Source organism: Balaenoptera borealis (assembly GCF_965194805.1).
Source record: "Balaenoptera borealis genome assembly, chromosome: 1".
Classification (NCBI taxonomy): Eukaryota; Metazoa; Chordata; class Mammalia; order Artiodactyla; family Balaenopteridae; genus Balaenoptera; species Balaenoptera borealis.
The window spans coordinates 146045969-146059330 of NC_138860.1; the positions used below are offsets into that span (position 1 = coordinate 146045969).

Below are 13362 nucleotides of genomic sequence, written 5' to 3' on the forward strand. Positions count from 1 at the left end.
CAGGAGTTTCAATATCGCTATAGACTAAAGCTCTAGGGAAACACAGAAGCGGGAGGAATCAGATCTGCAGGGAAAGGGAAGGCAAGCCTTGATCAGGGGGTTTCACAGAGGTGGTGCTATTTCAAATAGGCTTTGCAAGAGGAATAGGATTCAGGCAGGTGGATAAAAGAACAGGCATTGCAGACATGGGGACCAACCCATGAAAAGCCTCAGAGGTGTGGTGACCTTGGGCAAAACAAAGAAGGGCGTTTGATCCTCAAGTCACTCTATCGCCACCTCTTGAAAAATTGTTATAACCATGCATATCTATGGTTCTCTGAATGCGAAGGGCACCCCCTGTCATTGTGCAATGTACATCTTCCAGCAGGGCAAGCAGAGGCCCTGGATATGTAAATGTACTAAATATCAATCCAGAGCTTAGACTGGGCTGTGTCATGAAGAAAGATGTAGCAGGACCCTATACCACTGAGTGAGGCTGACTGGTCCTGGCAAGCAGAAAAAAGAGCCAGATGCTCCTTCAGCATCTGAACAATCCTGTTTATCTCTCTGGTCACAGCACCAAGACCATGGAAGGAAGCCTCCATTTCTCAAGGGCAGGCACAGCTCTTTTTCCTTCCATCTGGACCAAACAGCTTTTCCGGAGCCCTCCGGGCTTGTTCACATGTAGCGGAAACACATCTCTTATCGATCAACAGCTCGGAGGGAAAGTCCCCTGAAATAGGCTCTTCTTTTTGTTTCTCATAGGCCCTTCAGCAGCATCATGCTGTTCACGAAATTTCCTACATCGCCAAGGACATCACAGATCACCGGGCCTTCGGATACGTTTGTGGGAAGGAAGGGAATCACAGATTTGTGGCCATAAAAACAGCCCAGGCGGTGAGTATCCCCATCCGAAGAGGACGCCTTTCCTTGTACCTTTTCTGGGACAGCACAGCCACTCTGTTGGTCTTCGGGGGCCCACTGTGCCATATGACTCAGCGATGCTGACACTCAGCTTCCCATCTAGAAAAGATGAACAGCCTCGGAGCAAAGTAGCATGCTCACGCCCATCCAGTTGTGGTGGTGTTGTTTTTTCTAATGGGTATTTAGTAATGACTAATTGTTTTCCTTTCTGATTAAGCTGGACGGAGGCACACTATACAAATAAGTTTCCTTGTGTTCATAGCCTCATTTAAAAAGAAAATAAGAAGAAACAAATAGCTATTTTGCATAAGGCCTACCCTAACTTTATTGAATTTGAAATTACTAATAAATAAAAGCAGTGCCTTTTATGCTTATGATTGTTACGAATTTGCAAATATAATTAGTTGAAGAAATGAACTTCAGCTTAGATGCAATTTTGCTAAACCAATGTAACAAGGTAGAATTAATTAAAGATGGAATGCTTGCAGTTTAATAGAAAAAGGAAGGGCTGCGGGTTGTAGCCAGCAAAAACAAAAATTGGTCACTGCAGCTCAGTAACCATCCCTTTATTAACGTGCTTTACCACCTTTTACTCCAGGCTGAACCCGTTATTCTGGACTTGAGAGATCTCTTTCAACTTATTTATGAATTGAAGCAAAGAGAAGAATTGGAAAAAAAGGCACAAAAGGATAAGCAATGCGAACAAGCTGTGTATCAGGTATACCTGTGAATTTATCCTGAGACAACAGGGGCTTAAAATAAACAGATGTGAAAACTGACAGTCAAGGCTTCTCCTCCTGCTGCCAAGTAGAAATAAACAAAGATGAAAGGTTCCCGTGTAAATTATTGAAAGCAAAGCCACTAGACATGAGCGCTTATTCACTGAGATTCTAGACGTGTTGGAGAAAGTGAAGTCTTGCAACCAGGGGAAGATTTCAGGGGAGGAGACCTAAGGAAACCCAACTGCGTTTGCTGTTGTTAGCAGTGGGTGGAATTAGATTTGGAGATGATTGTACAATGGTAAAATATCACCAGGGTTTTCATTTTTTTCTGCCTGTTTTCTGCCTTAATGACCCGCCAGCCTCTCCTACCCAGAGCTGGTTTCTTCACTGTCCTGTAATTTCTGAATACCGTCTCACATCTCTCGCTTTATATCCTCTGCTTTGCGTCCTCCCTTCCCTCACTCTGCGGTAGACAATTCTGGAAGAGGATGTTGAAGATCCTGTATACCAGGTAATTTCTGAAACTAGTTGGGGTCGAGGGTCAGGAATGGCCAGGCCTGTGGTATAGACATTTTGTCAGAGACCTGAAGGATCCGCTGGCTGCAGAGCCTGGAGAGGGACCAAGATTATTTCTGAGGGTGAGGGCTGCCAACCCCTCCAGGAGCGAATTTCCATAAAAACTAACAGAAGTTTGGCCGGCATCAGTAGCATGGGATTTGGAAATAGACTTCTCCTTTCTTGCCCTGCCTCAGCCCTCTCCACAATCTGTAAAAGTTTGATCCCAGAGCTGAACGTTTGCAAGAGTCTCTTGAATATTCTGAGTTCATTAGAGAGACTGTGAATAATGAGGTGGCTTCAGTGAGTTAAGAACCAGCGATGGGGACTGACATTTTGGCGACATTTGAACACAAACCCAAAGGACAGTTTGTGAGCTTGAGAAAGGCTGTGAGGAGAAGTCTCTCGGGCCCCCGATTGGCTAGGCTGCCCCCTGACTCCCTGGCTCATGGCATAGGGGCTGTTGTGAGTGGGGGAAGGGAGATCCCAGAGACGTGCCTGCCCGTAGCTTTCTCTGTGCTCTCTTCAAGGTTGCAGCCTAAGTGTGGGTAGAGATGGCTTCTCTTGGGTTCAAGTATATGCTCTGCTTAAACAGATGCAGAAGAGGGAAGAGGAGGCCTCTCCCGCTCTGTGCTTATTCCCAAGGAGAGAACGAAGCCAGACATTTGACTTGTGGGACATAAAAGACAATCTGAAACTTACATTTCTAACTGGGACACACATGGGTTATATATGTGTGTGTCACACGTGCATTCTATGTAAATGCATAGTTTCACACAGAAAGCTGCTACTGCTGTGACAAAAAGAAAATAATATGGATAAAAAAGTAATAGAATCTGAATAACTTGAAGGAGAAGAAGTATCTGACATAGATGGCAAACAAAAGTCAAAGGTGTGCTTGACGGCAGGCCTTGCTTTAGAATACCAGAGGCGTGGATTTGTCTGTAAAATGAGCTCAGCCCCTGGTTCGTGGGCTGGGAGAGTGATGAACATTGCCCTTTTTAAAATGGCCCAGTCCTTTAGAGTCTGAAACATGTACATGGAAAAGTTGATTTCGGTATTTAAAACTGAGAATGTAAAGTAAAGTGATACGTATGAGATGAGGGAGTTTGGGGCTTCTGAGCAAAGTCAGAATTGGCATATGACCCTGGGCCTTAGGGAGCAAAGGGGAGAGACCACTGTAACCCAGGGTTTGCAAAGTTGGGATCCCAGGAGATAGCATTCCCACTCAGCAGTGCCAGCACATGCAGACACTGCCGAGATAAATGCCACTGAATGAAGAGGTTATATCTCCAGAGAGGTCTGCAGAGGGCTTACGCAGACATGGCTAAAGGGCTGACCATCGGACACGGTTTTCCTTAGAAGAGGCAGGAATGTATCAGGCCATTTGGAATGTCAGTCATTCAGTGGTCTCTTTAAGGTGTTTTCTCCTGTGCCTGTGTCTTTAATGCTCACTGCGATTTGTATCCTGAATTCCAAATGCTTTTTTTTTTTTTTCCTCTTTCATTTTCCCCTCTGACTTTTCCTCTCTGGCCGCTCCTCATAGTACATTGTGTTTGAGGCTGGACACGAGCCAATCCGTGATCCCGAAATGGAAGAAAACATTTATCAGGTATAAAACCGCTTTCCTCTCCTACCTTTGCACCACCACCAGTAAACGCACAGAAGGGGCTGAGCAGCCACGGGCTCTCTCCTCACTCACACGCTCCACGTTGCTCTTCTGGCCATTCTGGGCTTGTTAAAATACCTTCACACGAATTGCTTCCCACTTCCCTGCCATTTGCCAGTAGTTTTCATGCCTGATTGTAGACACGGTTAATGGCCAACTGGGTACAGTGTTTTAATTTTTAATGGAGCTTAACTATTTTCAGTTGACTCAGAAATCAAACATTCCATTTTACTAAAGTAATCTATTGGAGGGTTGTTGTCCGGAATATAATAGGGTCCTTCATTTCTCAAAAGAATGTGCCGTTGAATTTCTTTAAAAAGTCAACTGCACTACTGAAAATGAAGGCCACATTCAGAAATGCTATTTGGAGACAACACTGGGAATATTAACTGAATAAAAGAAAGTCTAGCTAAAGTTTTACCCCTTCTGAAGGGAAGGTAAAGTAATATTCTTAAATGTCTGCTTATGTGAAGAACCCTGAACACACGTTTTTTAAAAATTCATTTTATTGGAGTATAATTGATTCACAAGGTTGTGTTAATTTCTACTGTACAGCAAGATGATTCAGTTATACATATATATACTTTCTTTTTCATATTCTTTTCCATTATGGTTTATCACAGGATATTGAATATAGTTCCCTGTGCTATACAGTAGGACCTTGTTGTTTATCCATTGTCTATATAATAGTTTGCATCTGCTAACCCCAAACTCCCGATCCTTTCCTCCCCCAACTCCCTTCCTTTGGCAATCACAAGTCTGCTGAACACACTTTTTACCTCGTTAATTCTCCTAAATGTACTATAAAATAGGTATTTTAATCCCACTTTCTCAAGGGGAAACTGAGGCTCAGAAAGGTTGAGTAGCTTCCGCAGGGCTGTACAGCTGTTTAGAGCCGGGATCAAACCCAGGCAGGTGTGTGAAGGCGGGACTCATGCTGCTTCCCCTCTGCTTTTCCACCAAAGAGTCTGAGTAATTACAGCACAGGGCACATCAAACAAATAGGACGACCTCCAATTTTTCACTAATTAGAATTTTAGTCCTAATTTTTTTTTTTTTTTTTTTTTTTTACACCTTAAACTCACACAATGTTATATGCCAATTATATATCAATTAAAGTCCTAATTTGAAATATAAACATTACAGAAGCAGGAAAAATGTTAATGTATTTAAAGAAGTGATTTTAATTTCCTTAATTTACTTAGTTGTGTGGTCTGTTATTCTGCCTTGGGCGTGCATTACTTATGTAACAAAAGTAAAACAGATTTTCAGTTTCCATCAAATGCACAGAATTCTAAATGACCAAAATATAATGTTAGCTCTACCAACAACTCGGTTTAACCAGCCCTATGGAGTAATAAATCTATTTCTATCCACTGGATCCATCTAGGTTGGATTCAAGTGTGAGGTTGTGCTTTGAGTCTTTGTTTAAAATCATTGCTTACGAAGTTTCTATCTTTAAACAGAAAAGTTGCATATCTGTCCTCAATGTCAGATTTTAAGGTACAACCTTGCAGTGTCTCAGTATTGTTACTGAACCAAACTTGGATCCGCTCACCCACGCAGTAAAGCCAATCTACTGACACCAGGTTGTGGTGAAGGAAAGTGCCGAGTTTATTGCAGGGCACCAAGCAAGGAGTCCAGGGCAGCTGGCGCTCAGAACACCTGAACTTCCCAATGGGTTTCAGGAAAGCATTTTTAAAGGGCAGGTGAGGGAGGGGAGTGGCAGGGATGTGATCAGCTCGTGCACAATTCTCTGATTGATTAATCATGTGGTAACAAGGTGGTGTCACAGTATCAATCCTTAGGCATCAGTGGGTCTCAGGGCTACATGTTCATGGTCATCAAGTAGTTAACTTCTTCAATTTGGTGGAGGTTTTAGCATCTGCAAAACAGCTCAGGAGATGTATATCAGTACCTATTATCTAGGTACTTTCAGAGGATATGGGGGAGGCATCTGTCCAGGGAAGACCCCACAGGGTCCTGCTCAGTTACAGTATGAGGCCAGAGGAGCCACTAACCAGTCATCCTATGATGAGGGAGCACCTTTGAAAATAAAATTAGGCTTTTCAATATAAGAGGTTCTTGATTTCAGAGTTAGCTATAGTTGGCAGGGCTCCCATTGTGCCCTGCGGAGGACTCTGCCGGGGCAGCCTAGTGTACTGGGAAGAACCGGTTTCGGCAAGCAGGGAACTGGGGTATAGTTCTGGCTCTGTCACCAACTACATTTGGCTGAGGGGTAATGGGCAAGACACTTGCCCTCTCTGAGACTCAGTTTCCCCAACGATAAAATAGGGGAATAAGTTCTCCCTAAATCACATATTGGCATGAGAATGAAACAAGATCACGTGGAGACTGTAAAGAAGAGGCTTCATCCCAGTCACACACTGAATCCACAGCAATTAAGCCACCTTGTCAATTCCTTTCTTTCTCTGGGCCTCAGTTTACTCATCTGTAAAATGAGCAAATAAGACGGAAGAGTCTCTCGGGCATGGCCCTTTTCTGTTCTTTGCAACCAGTGCTTCATCATAGGACTGTTAGAGGAGCATGCTGGCTTGCTTTACAGAGCAACAAGACTCTTGGAAATGGGGTGTGTGTGTGTGTGTGTGTGTGTGTGTGTGTGGTTTTGGTAACAGTTATAGAGCCAGGTCCCTGTGAATGGGCGCTTACATGCAGTATCTTATTATGTCTCACAGCGGCCCCAAGTACCTTATATCATTATTTCCACTTTACAGATGAGGAAGGTGAGCCTCGCAAAGATAAGGTATCTTGCCCAGGGTCACAGAGCTAGCAAGAGGTAGAACCCCCCCCCACTCATAGCCAGGTCTCTCTGACCTCTGTACACAAAATAAATCCAAGGCTCTTTTCAGCTTAGAATGTCCTTGATGCTGAGTTTTACAGGTAGATTCTGTGTAGGTTTCAAGTCACTATCTAAAAATCGCACTTGTTTTAACAGTTCTGATGCCCAGGATCTTCCCATCTGTCCGTCATTAATAGGAAGGTACCATCTAAGGGAATGAATATTTTATCGCCCTCTTTTGGAAAGGCCTCTGGCCATCCTCCTCTCTTGCCTCGCCAGTTCGCTGGGCCTCAGTTTGCTTAACAAGAGATAAGCTCTTGGGCCTAAAGATAAGGCTGGGCTCTTAGGGAGCTGCTCTTGGGAGCCTCAGGATTTTTTTAGGGCCTACAAGTGTTCCATATCTATTCCTCCTGAGTCGATTGCAATGTTTCTTATACTTCAGCTTGATCAGGGTAGTCTCAGATTTGATTTTATTTATCCTCTGTTTTCGGGAATGAGGGCCTAAGTTTTTAACTGTTTTGTGGCCTCAGGTGAGGTACCTCACTTTTGTATCTCAATTTCCTGGGCTACAAAAGAGGGGTACTGTATTCTCTGCTTCTAGAAGTGGTGTGAAGATGTAAAGCAACCAGGACAGCACTTGGTACATAGTAGGTTCTGTGTAAATGTCAGTTCCTTTTACTTCCTAATGCCATCAATATCAGATGCTGCTCGAGACGTCTTATGATGATGTATTAAGTGAAGTAGAACATGACTTGCTCGCCTCATCTTGTCAGAGAGCGCAGCGGAAAGCTGCAGCCTCCCTTGACTTCGCTATTTGTAACTCCAACACAAGGGAGGGAAAGACCCTTGAGTAAATGTCACCTCTCTTTGAGGCTCAGTAGTCTCATTCTCCAAACCGGATTAATAATAATAATTGTCTTTCTATTTGCATGCCTCAGAAAAAAGTATCAGTTGTCTTTTTAAAACAACACAGATCCTCACAGTACAGAGTGTTTTTACCCATCACTTAATTTTGACCCTTCCAGTAACTCCGTGAGATGAGAACAGTTGCGATGACTATCATTTTAAATGTAAGAAATTCAGGTCCTTCATACTTAAGTGATGGGCCCAAGGCCAGAGCCTCTGATTCTAAACCCAGTGTTCTTTCATACATTAACAAGCTTCCAGCATACGCGAGATCGCAGCTCACCAGGGGCACATTCTCCAAGTTTGTTTATTCAAAAATTATTTTTAATCACCCAAGATGTCACATATTGTTATTTTAAAATGATATGTCTCTAATCCTATGTCACCCAGCTCTTAACCTGTCTCTCCATCCTGTTAATATGTTGCTGCACTAAAAGTGTCTTCTGTATGGATGGTCCTTAATGTATAGCTTTTAGACTAATTTCATGAGTTCATTCAAAAAGTAATTATGTATGGAACACCTAGCCTGTGCCAGGCACATGAGGATGTAATAGTAACCACAGTCTGGTCCCCACCTTCAAGGCGTTTGTAGGTAACTCCTTGGATACTCATGACAACCAGATGAGGAAACAGAGGTTCAGAGAACAAAGTGACCTCTCCAGGGTCACACAGCCTGTGGCAGAGCCAGGATTAGGAACCAGACCTCCTGCCTCCTTTTGGTCCAGGGCTGTTATCACTCTACACACCATCATGTTACTGAAATGGTCTACAGACGGGATGGACCAGCTAAGGGGGAGATGAGAGTCAGGACCCAGGCACTTTCTGGCCTTCATCCTTTTAGCGCTTCTGCTAGTGTTCTGTCCTCAGCACATATGTGGTAAATGTTTGATGCTTAGAAGTTTCTTGTTTAACCACCATTTACAGATGGGGAAACAAGGATAATAAAATAACCGCCCTGCCCTCAGCAAGCTTATAGATCAGTCGATATTCAGAGTGACCGGGGAGCTGCAGTGTGGTTTGACAACTCCTTTATAAGATAAAGCACATTTTACACCCTCCTTCAATAGCCTGATGACTTTCCCATCTCCCCCCAGCAAGTCAAGGAGCGCCGATAAATCAGGGGCTGTATTCATCTTGTTCACCACCATTGTCCTGGGCAAAGCACAGTGCGTGACACTTAATAGGTTCTTGGTAACTTATTTCTTAGTGAAAGGATGCACCAGAGGTTACAAGAGTACAGAGGAAGGCTCAAGTCAGTCCTAGAGAGTCAGACAAGTCTCCCAAGAAGATGTCCCGGCAGAAATAAATCTTAAAGGAAAAACAGGCAGATTGGTATCTCACCCATGGGACAACCAAGCAGAAAAGCTTTTTTCAATTATGCACAGTTTGGGTTTCGCCATCCACTGCTTCTCCTCCGTTTGCAGGCATAATTGAGAGTCAGCTGTGGTTCAACTTGCTAAGTGCCCATAGTGAGCAGTGAATTACGGGGAACAGAAAAACACTGTTCGTTTTGCTCAGGCAAGGGTGAGCTAGTAAAAATAAAAGTGAGGGCTGGTAATTTATCGGCCCTCGTTAACAAGGACTCTGTAGGCATTCTTAGAGTATTCCTTTTAGCCGGAGCTCAGTTATCAGGAGCAAAGAAATTACATTCTTCATGGGCTACCAGCAAACTAAGGTTTGCAGAAGCGGCTCTGAAAGCACATCTTTTGCGCAGCCGTGCTCACTCAGAGTCATATTTTTTGCAAGAATGTGCACGAGCTTCTGGGAGTGTAGAATGTGATGTCAGAGGAAAAGAGGCACCTGAAACTGCTGTGGGAATGGTGGGGACAGGGGTGAGCTGCAGCTTTATATGCTGTAGCAGTTCAAAGGCAGACCGCCCAGGCTTAAGCTCCTGGCTCTCCATTCACGGACTGAGGGACCCCCTCCAGGGCTCCTTTTCCTCCTCAGCAGCATGGGGACAATTGTCATCCTCACCTGATAAGACTTGTCCCAAGGATTACATGAGAATGTATGTAAACACAAATGTCTAGCGTGATGCCTGGCACATAGAAAGTGCCCTGGCAGTGTTAGCTCATACTGTTAGTGATAAATGTCTTGTTCGGTAGCCAGAATGAGCTACATTTGAATCTGATCGCTTACCAGCTTTGAAGCTTTGGGCAAATTTCCGTAACAACTCTGAGCCTCACTCTCTACTACATAAAGTGCAGATTATAATAACAACTTCTTAGGGTTATTGTAAGGATTTTAAGGTAAATGAGAGTGAAAATGACAAAGGGACTCAAGGAATAAGCTCAAATTCTTACTTATCTAAGAAGAATGGTGTGGTTAGCTGGTCCCAGCCTAAAAGATGCTTTGTCTTTCTCTTCACTATTCTCTACAATCCTCGATGGTACACTTACCCGGCAGACACCTACCGAATGCCTACTGGCTGTTAGGCACTGTGCCTGCTTTTAAGGGGCTCTCTGTCTGATGGAAAGAAAGACAGGTTATCAGACATTTAGAAAACCACTGCTGGCTGATGCCTCCCATGGAGGTTTGAGTTAAGCTTTGCTAGTTGCTGAGGATGAACTAGTGATTGCTTTCCAACTGGAATGTTTCGGAGCAAGGCGCCCCTGTTTGACTGATTTGAAAAGTATCTCACGCATCCACAGTTATTCATATGTATTTAGATACATATTTACATAATGTATCAATGGTAAAGGAAATTATCATTCTAACACTTTACAGTATGACGGTACCTAATAGTTTTTGATTCTTTACTCTCTTTTCTCTTTGATCCTCTCAATAACGTGAGCCAGTAGCAGAGTCAGTAGCTCCAGTTTATAATAGTGAAGTTCAGAGGAGCTAAGTGACCTGCTTAGGGCTTGCTAGTTACCACGTGGCCCAATAAGACCAGATGGATGAGGAAGAGAAGAGAGGGAGGGAAGAAGTTACAGATAAGTGTTAAAAACCATCAGAGATTTTTCTGGATTCTCGCTCATGCTTTTCCTGCCATTGATGGGCCCTTTTCTTGAGTAGAAACCTTTGGTGATTATCAGATGGTTTGTACATGATCCCAACAGAAGCTGTACTTTGTCCTAGGACCTTGATATTTACTGTATTTTAAATAGCCTGGATCTCAAATCAGCATGGACTAGTTCAAGCTCCACTGCAAACTGTTTTTAATCACTTTCGGCAACTCCTAGTACCTCCCTGGGCCTCATTTTTGTCTTCGGTGAGATGAGGATTATTTTTTCCACCCCATGATATCTGAGGTCTCTGCGTTTTGCCTCCTATTCTGTGGTTCTATGAGGAGCCCCGTGGCAGACCCTTATGGAGTGATTCACATCCTCCCTCTCCTCCTCCAGTTCTCCTGAGAGAAGGAGCCTCACCCACTGCTTTCATGATCCCAGCAGCCCCTTCTTCTGGAAGTTGGGCCCCTCACAGATACTTAGCCGTTGGAGGGGAAGCCTAGTTGCTTGGTTCTTTGAAAGCGTCGTACCAGAGTGTTTTGACTGTCTCACATTTGGTTTTTCCATAGGTTCCCACCAGCCAAAAGAAGGAAGGTGTTTATGATGTGCCAAAAAGTCAACCTGTAAGTGTAAGTATATCTCCTCCCTTCTGCTTGGGTTCCCATGACCGGCTTTATGTTGACACTATGTCTGCAGTCTGAGGAAGGGAACCGCCCTTCTGGATACGCGTCCCAACCTGTATGGCTTTGCTGGGGAACTCCTCAGTGGGTCAGGGGGAAGGGGGCATGAGGCGGAAATGATGGGGCCAAGGAGGGGGTGCATGAAGGTCTGGCCCCATGAGTGGAAATGAGTTGAATCATGCAAACTACTGTGTCCAAGGGATTCAGAGCCTCAGGCATTTTATGGAAAAAGTCTCCAGCCAAAGACTTCATTATACCTGGTCAAGCAGGGGGCAGTTCTTGGTTCTAGGAAGAGAGTTGTCCACCCAATTTGAAAGTGGTCGAGACGCTTCAGAGGGTCAGAAGAAGGGCTGGCCAAAGCCTTTGGAGTGTATGAGGGTCCAGCCAATGGGCAGCACACTGTAGAAAAGACCAGGTATCGTGGGATCGCAGAGAACCCAGAGGACCCACTGTATACCTGGACCCCATCTGCTAGTGGGACTCCTGGAAATCTGAGACACGAAGGAAAATCCTCAGCTCTGTGCCACTGCTGGGCTCAGAACCATATTTAAGACCTTCAGCTGGCACTCAGAAGGCACCCTCCACATAACCCAGGCAACCCTGGGGAGCCAGTGAAGACTCTTGAGTAGGGGGACATGTGACTTTGCTACAGCTTATGTAAAAAGAACGCCCCAGCGTTTAGTCACTGTTGATCTCATTCAACAGTGGGTGGAAAGAGCATGGGCTTTGAAGTCATGCTGACCCTCAAGAATCCCAGCTCTGGTCCTAACAGCTGTTATGAGGCTAAATGACCTTATCTGGACCATTGTTATCAGTTGTGGACCCCATACTGTGAGAGACATAAAGACAACCCTGCATGTTTCAAGATGAGATTAATAATAGCGTTTGAAACCCCATCCCATATGAGGGGCAGCTGAAGGGCCTGGAGATGTTTGACCTGGAGAAAGGAAACCACAAATGTGGAGATGGGCATCCACAGGGCCATTAAATGGAAGGGGGATTATACTGCTCTGTATCAGCCAACTCTTGGAACCAAGGCCAGTGGGCGGCGCTACAAGAAAGCCAGCTCTAACTCCGAGTGAGGGTGACCTACTGACAGTCAGAGCTGCTCAAGGGTGGAGCTCTGGCCCCTAAGAGAGTGAGCTCCCTGTCACTGGAGCTATACTAGCAGAGCCTTGGAGACCACCTGTCAGAAAGGTTATGGGGTGGAGGCAGGGAGTAGGGATTCAAACACTGAATGGCTAGAGGGGCAAGACGAGCCTTTGTTGCTCCTTCCTGATTTGCGCTTCTGGATTCCCCAGTTGGGAGTCTTTCTGGTCCCTTCTTACCCTTCCCTGCCTCTGCTCCCCTTTTTCCTAGAGAACTTTCTTTCTGATCCATGTCCGTTTCTCTACCCCACTCTGCCAATACCTTGAAACCACCATATCCCACCTAAATACTGCTTCCAAAACCCAATGCACATTAGTTTTAGTGAAAAGACATGTCTGAATACCAGCCCCTTAAAAAAACCCCGAGCCTAGAAACAGAGTAGAAGGCATGCAGTGTGGTGCCAATCAGGGAAAGAGCAGTTTTTCTCCCCGAGCCCTATGCGTTTAATCAAGCCTCCGTGTCACCGAGACACCAGTCTGCTCTTTGAGTTTCAGTTAGGTCCAGCCCCTATCACACAGCTCCCTCCAATTCAATTTGTGCCTAAATTGCCTCACTTGCCCCTAACAGGCTTAGATACATGAGGAAACATGCTCCATTTGCCGCCTTGGTTTTGTGAAGTTATTACCCCGTCTGGCCACACCACCTCCATGCTTATTAGCTCCGAAGGAAAAAAAAACCTTCAGACTCCTCAGCCTGATGTACCTGGCACTCGGGTCCCAGCCTCTCTGTATCTCTGACCTGCCCCTTCCTGGTCCAGCTCAGTGGAGCTCTACAGTTTCCTGGGGGAGTCACGCCTTCCCCCAAAATCCTGGCTTAGTGTCAAGCATTGTGTTTTGGGGGAGACTTTCTTTACTTCTCCCAATTGTGTGAGCACGTCACCTCTGCTTTGTGCCTCCATACCTATCATTCTTCCAGGAATACCTCTGACCACACAGTGTTGGAATTCTTCTTCTTCCTCATTACTTCCAGGAGCTTCCTGAGGTCCTTGTGTTACCAGGAGCAAGCCCAGGGTCTGGTTCACAGCTGC

The 13362-nt window shown here is 45.0% G+C and overlaps 1 protein-coding gene across 5 annotated transcripts in view; it reads left to right on the forward strand.

Annotated features, from left to right (window-relative positions):
• Window positions 1-13362, forward strand: part of DAB1 (DAB adaptor protein 1) — a 424515-nt gene that overhangs the window by 341493 nt on the left and 69660 nt on the right. For 3 of the 5 annotated variants that reach the window (XM_082357648.1, XM_082357650.1, XM_082357651.1), the window contains exons 5-9: window positions 745-876; window positions 1502-1621; window positions 2098-2136; window positions 3727-3792; window positions 11076-11135. In XM_082357648.1, coding sequence (XP_082213774.1) covers window positions 745-876; window positions 1502-1621; window positions 2098-2136; window positions 3727-3792; window positions 11076-11135 — 417 coding nt within the window. The remainder of the gene's footprint in view (window positions 1-744; window positions 877-1501; window positions 1622-2097; window positions 2137-3726; window positions 3793-11075; window positions 11136-13362) is intronic. The other 2 variants (XM_082357649.1, XM_082357652.1) reach the window with 2 other exon arrangements.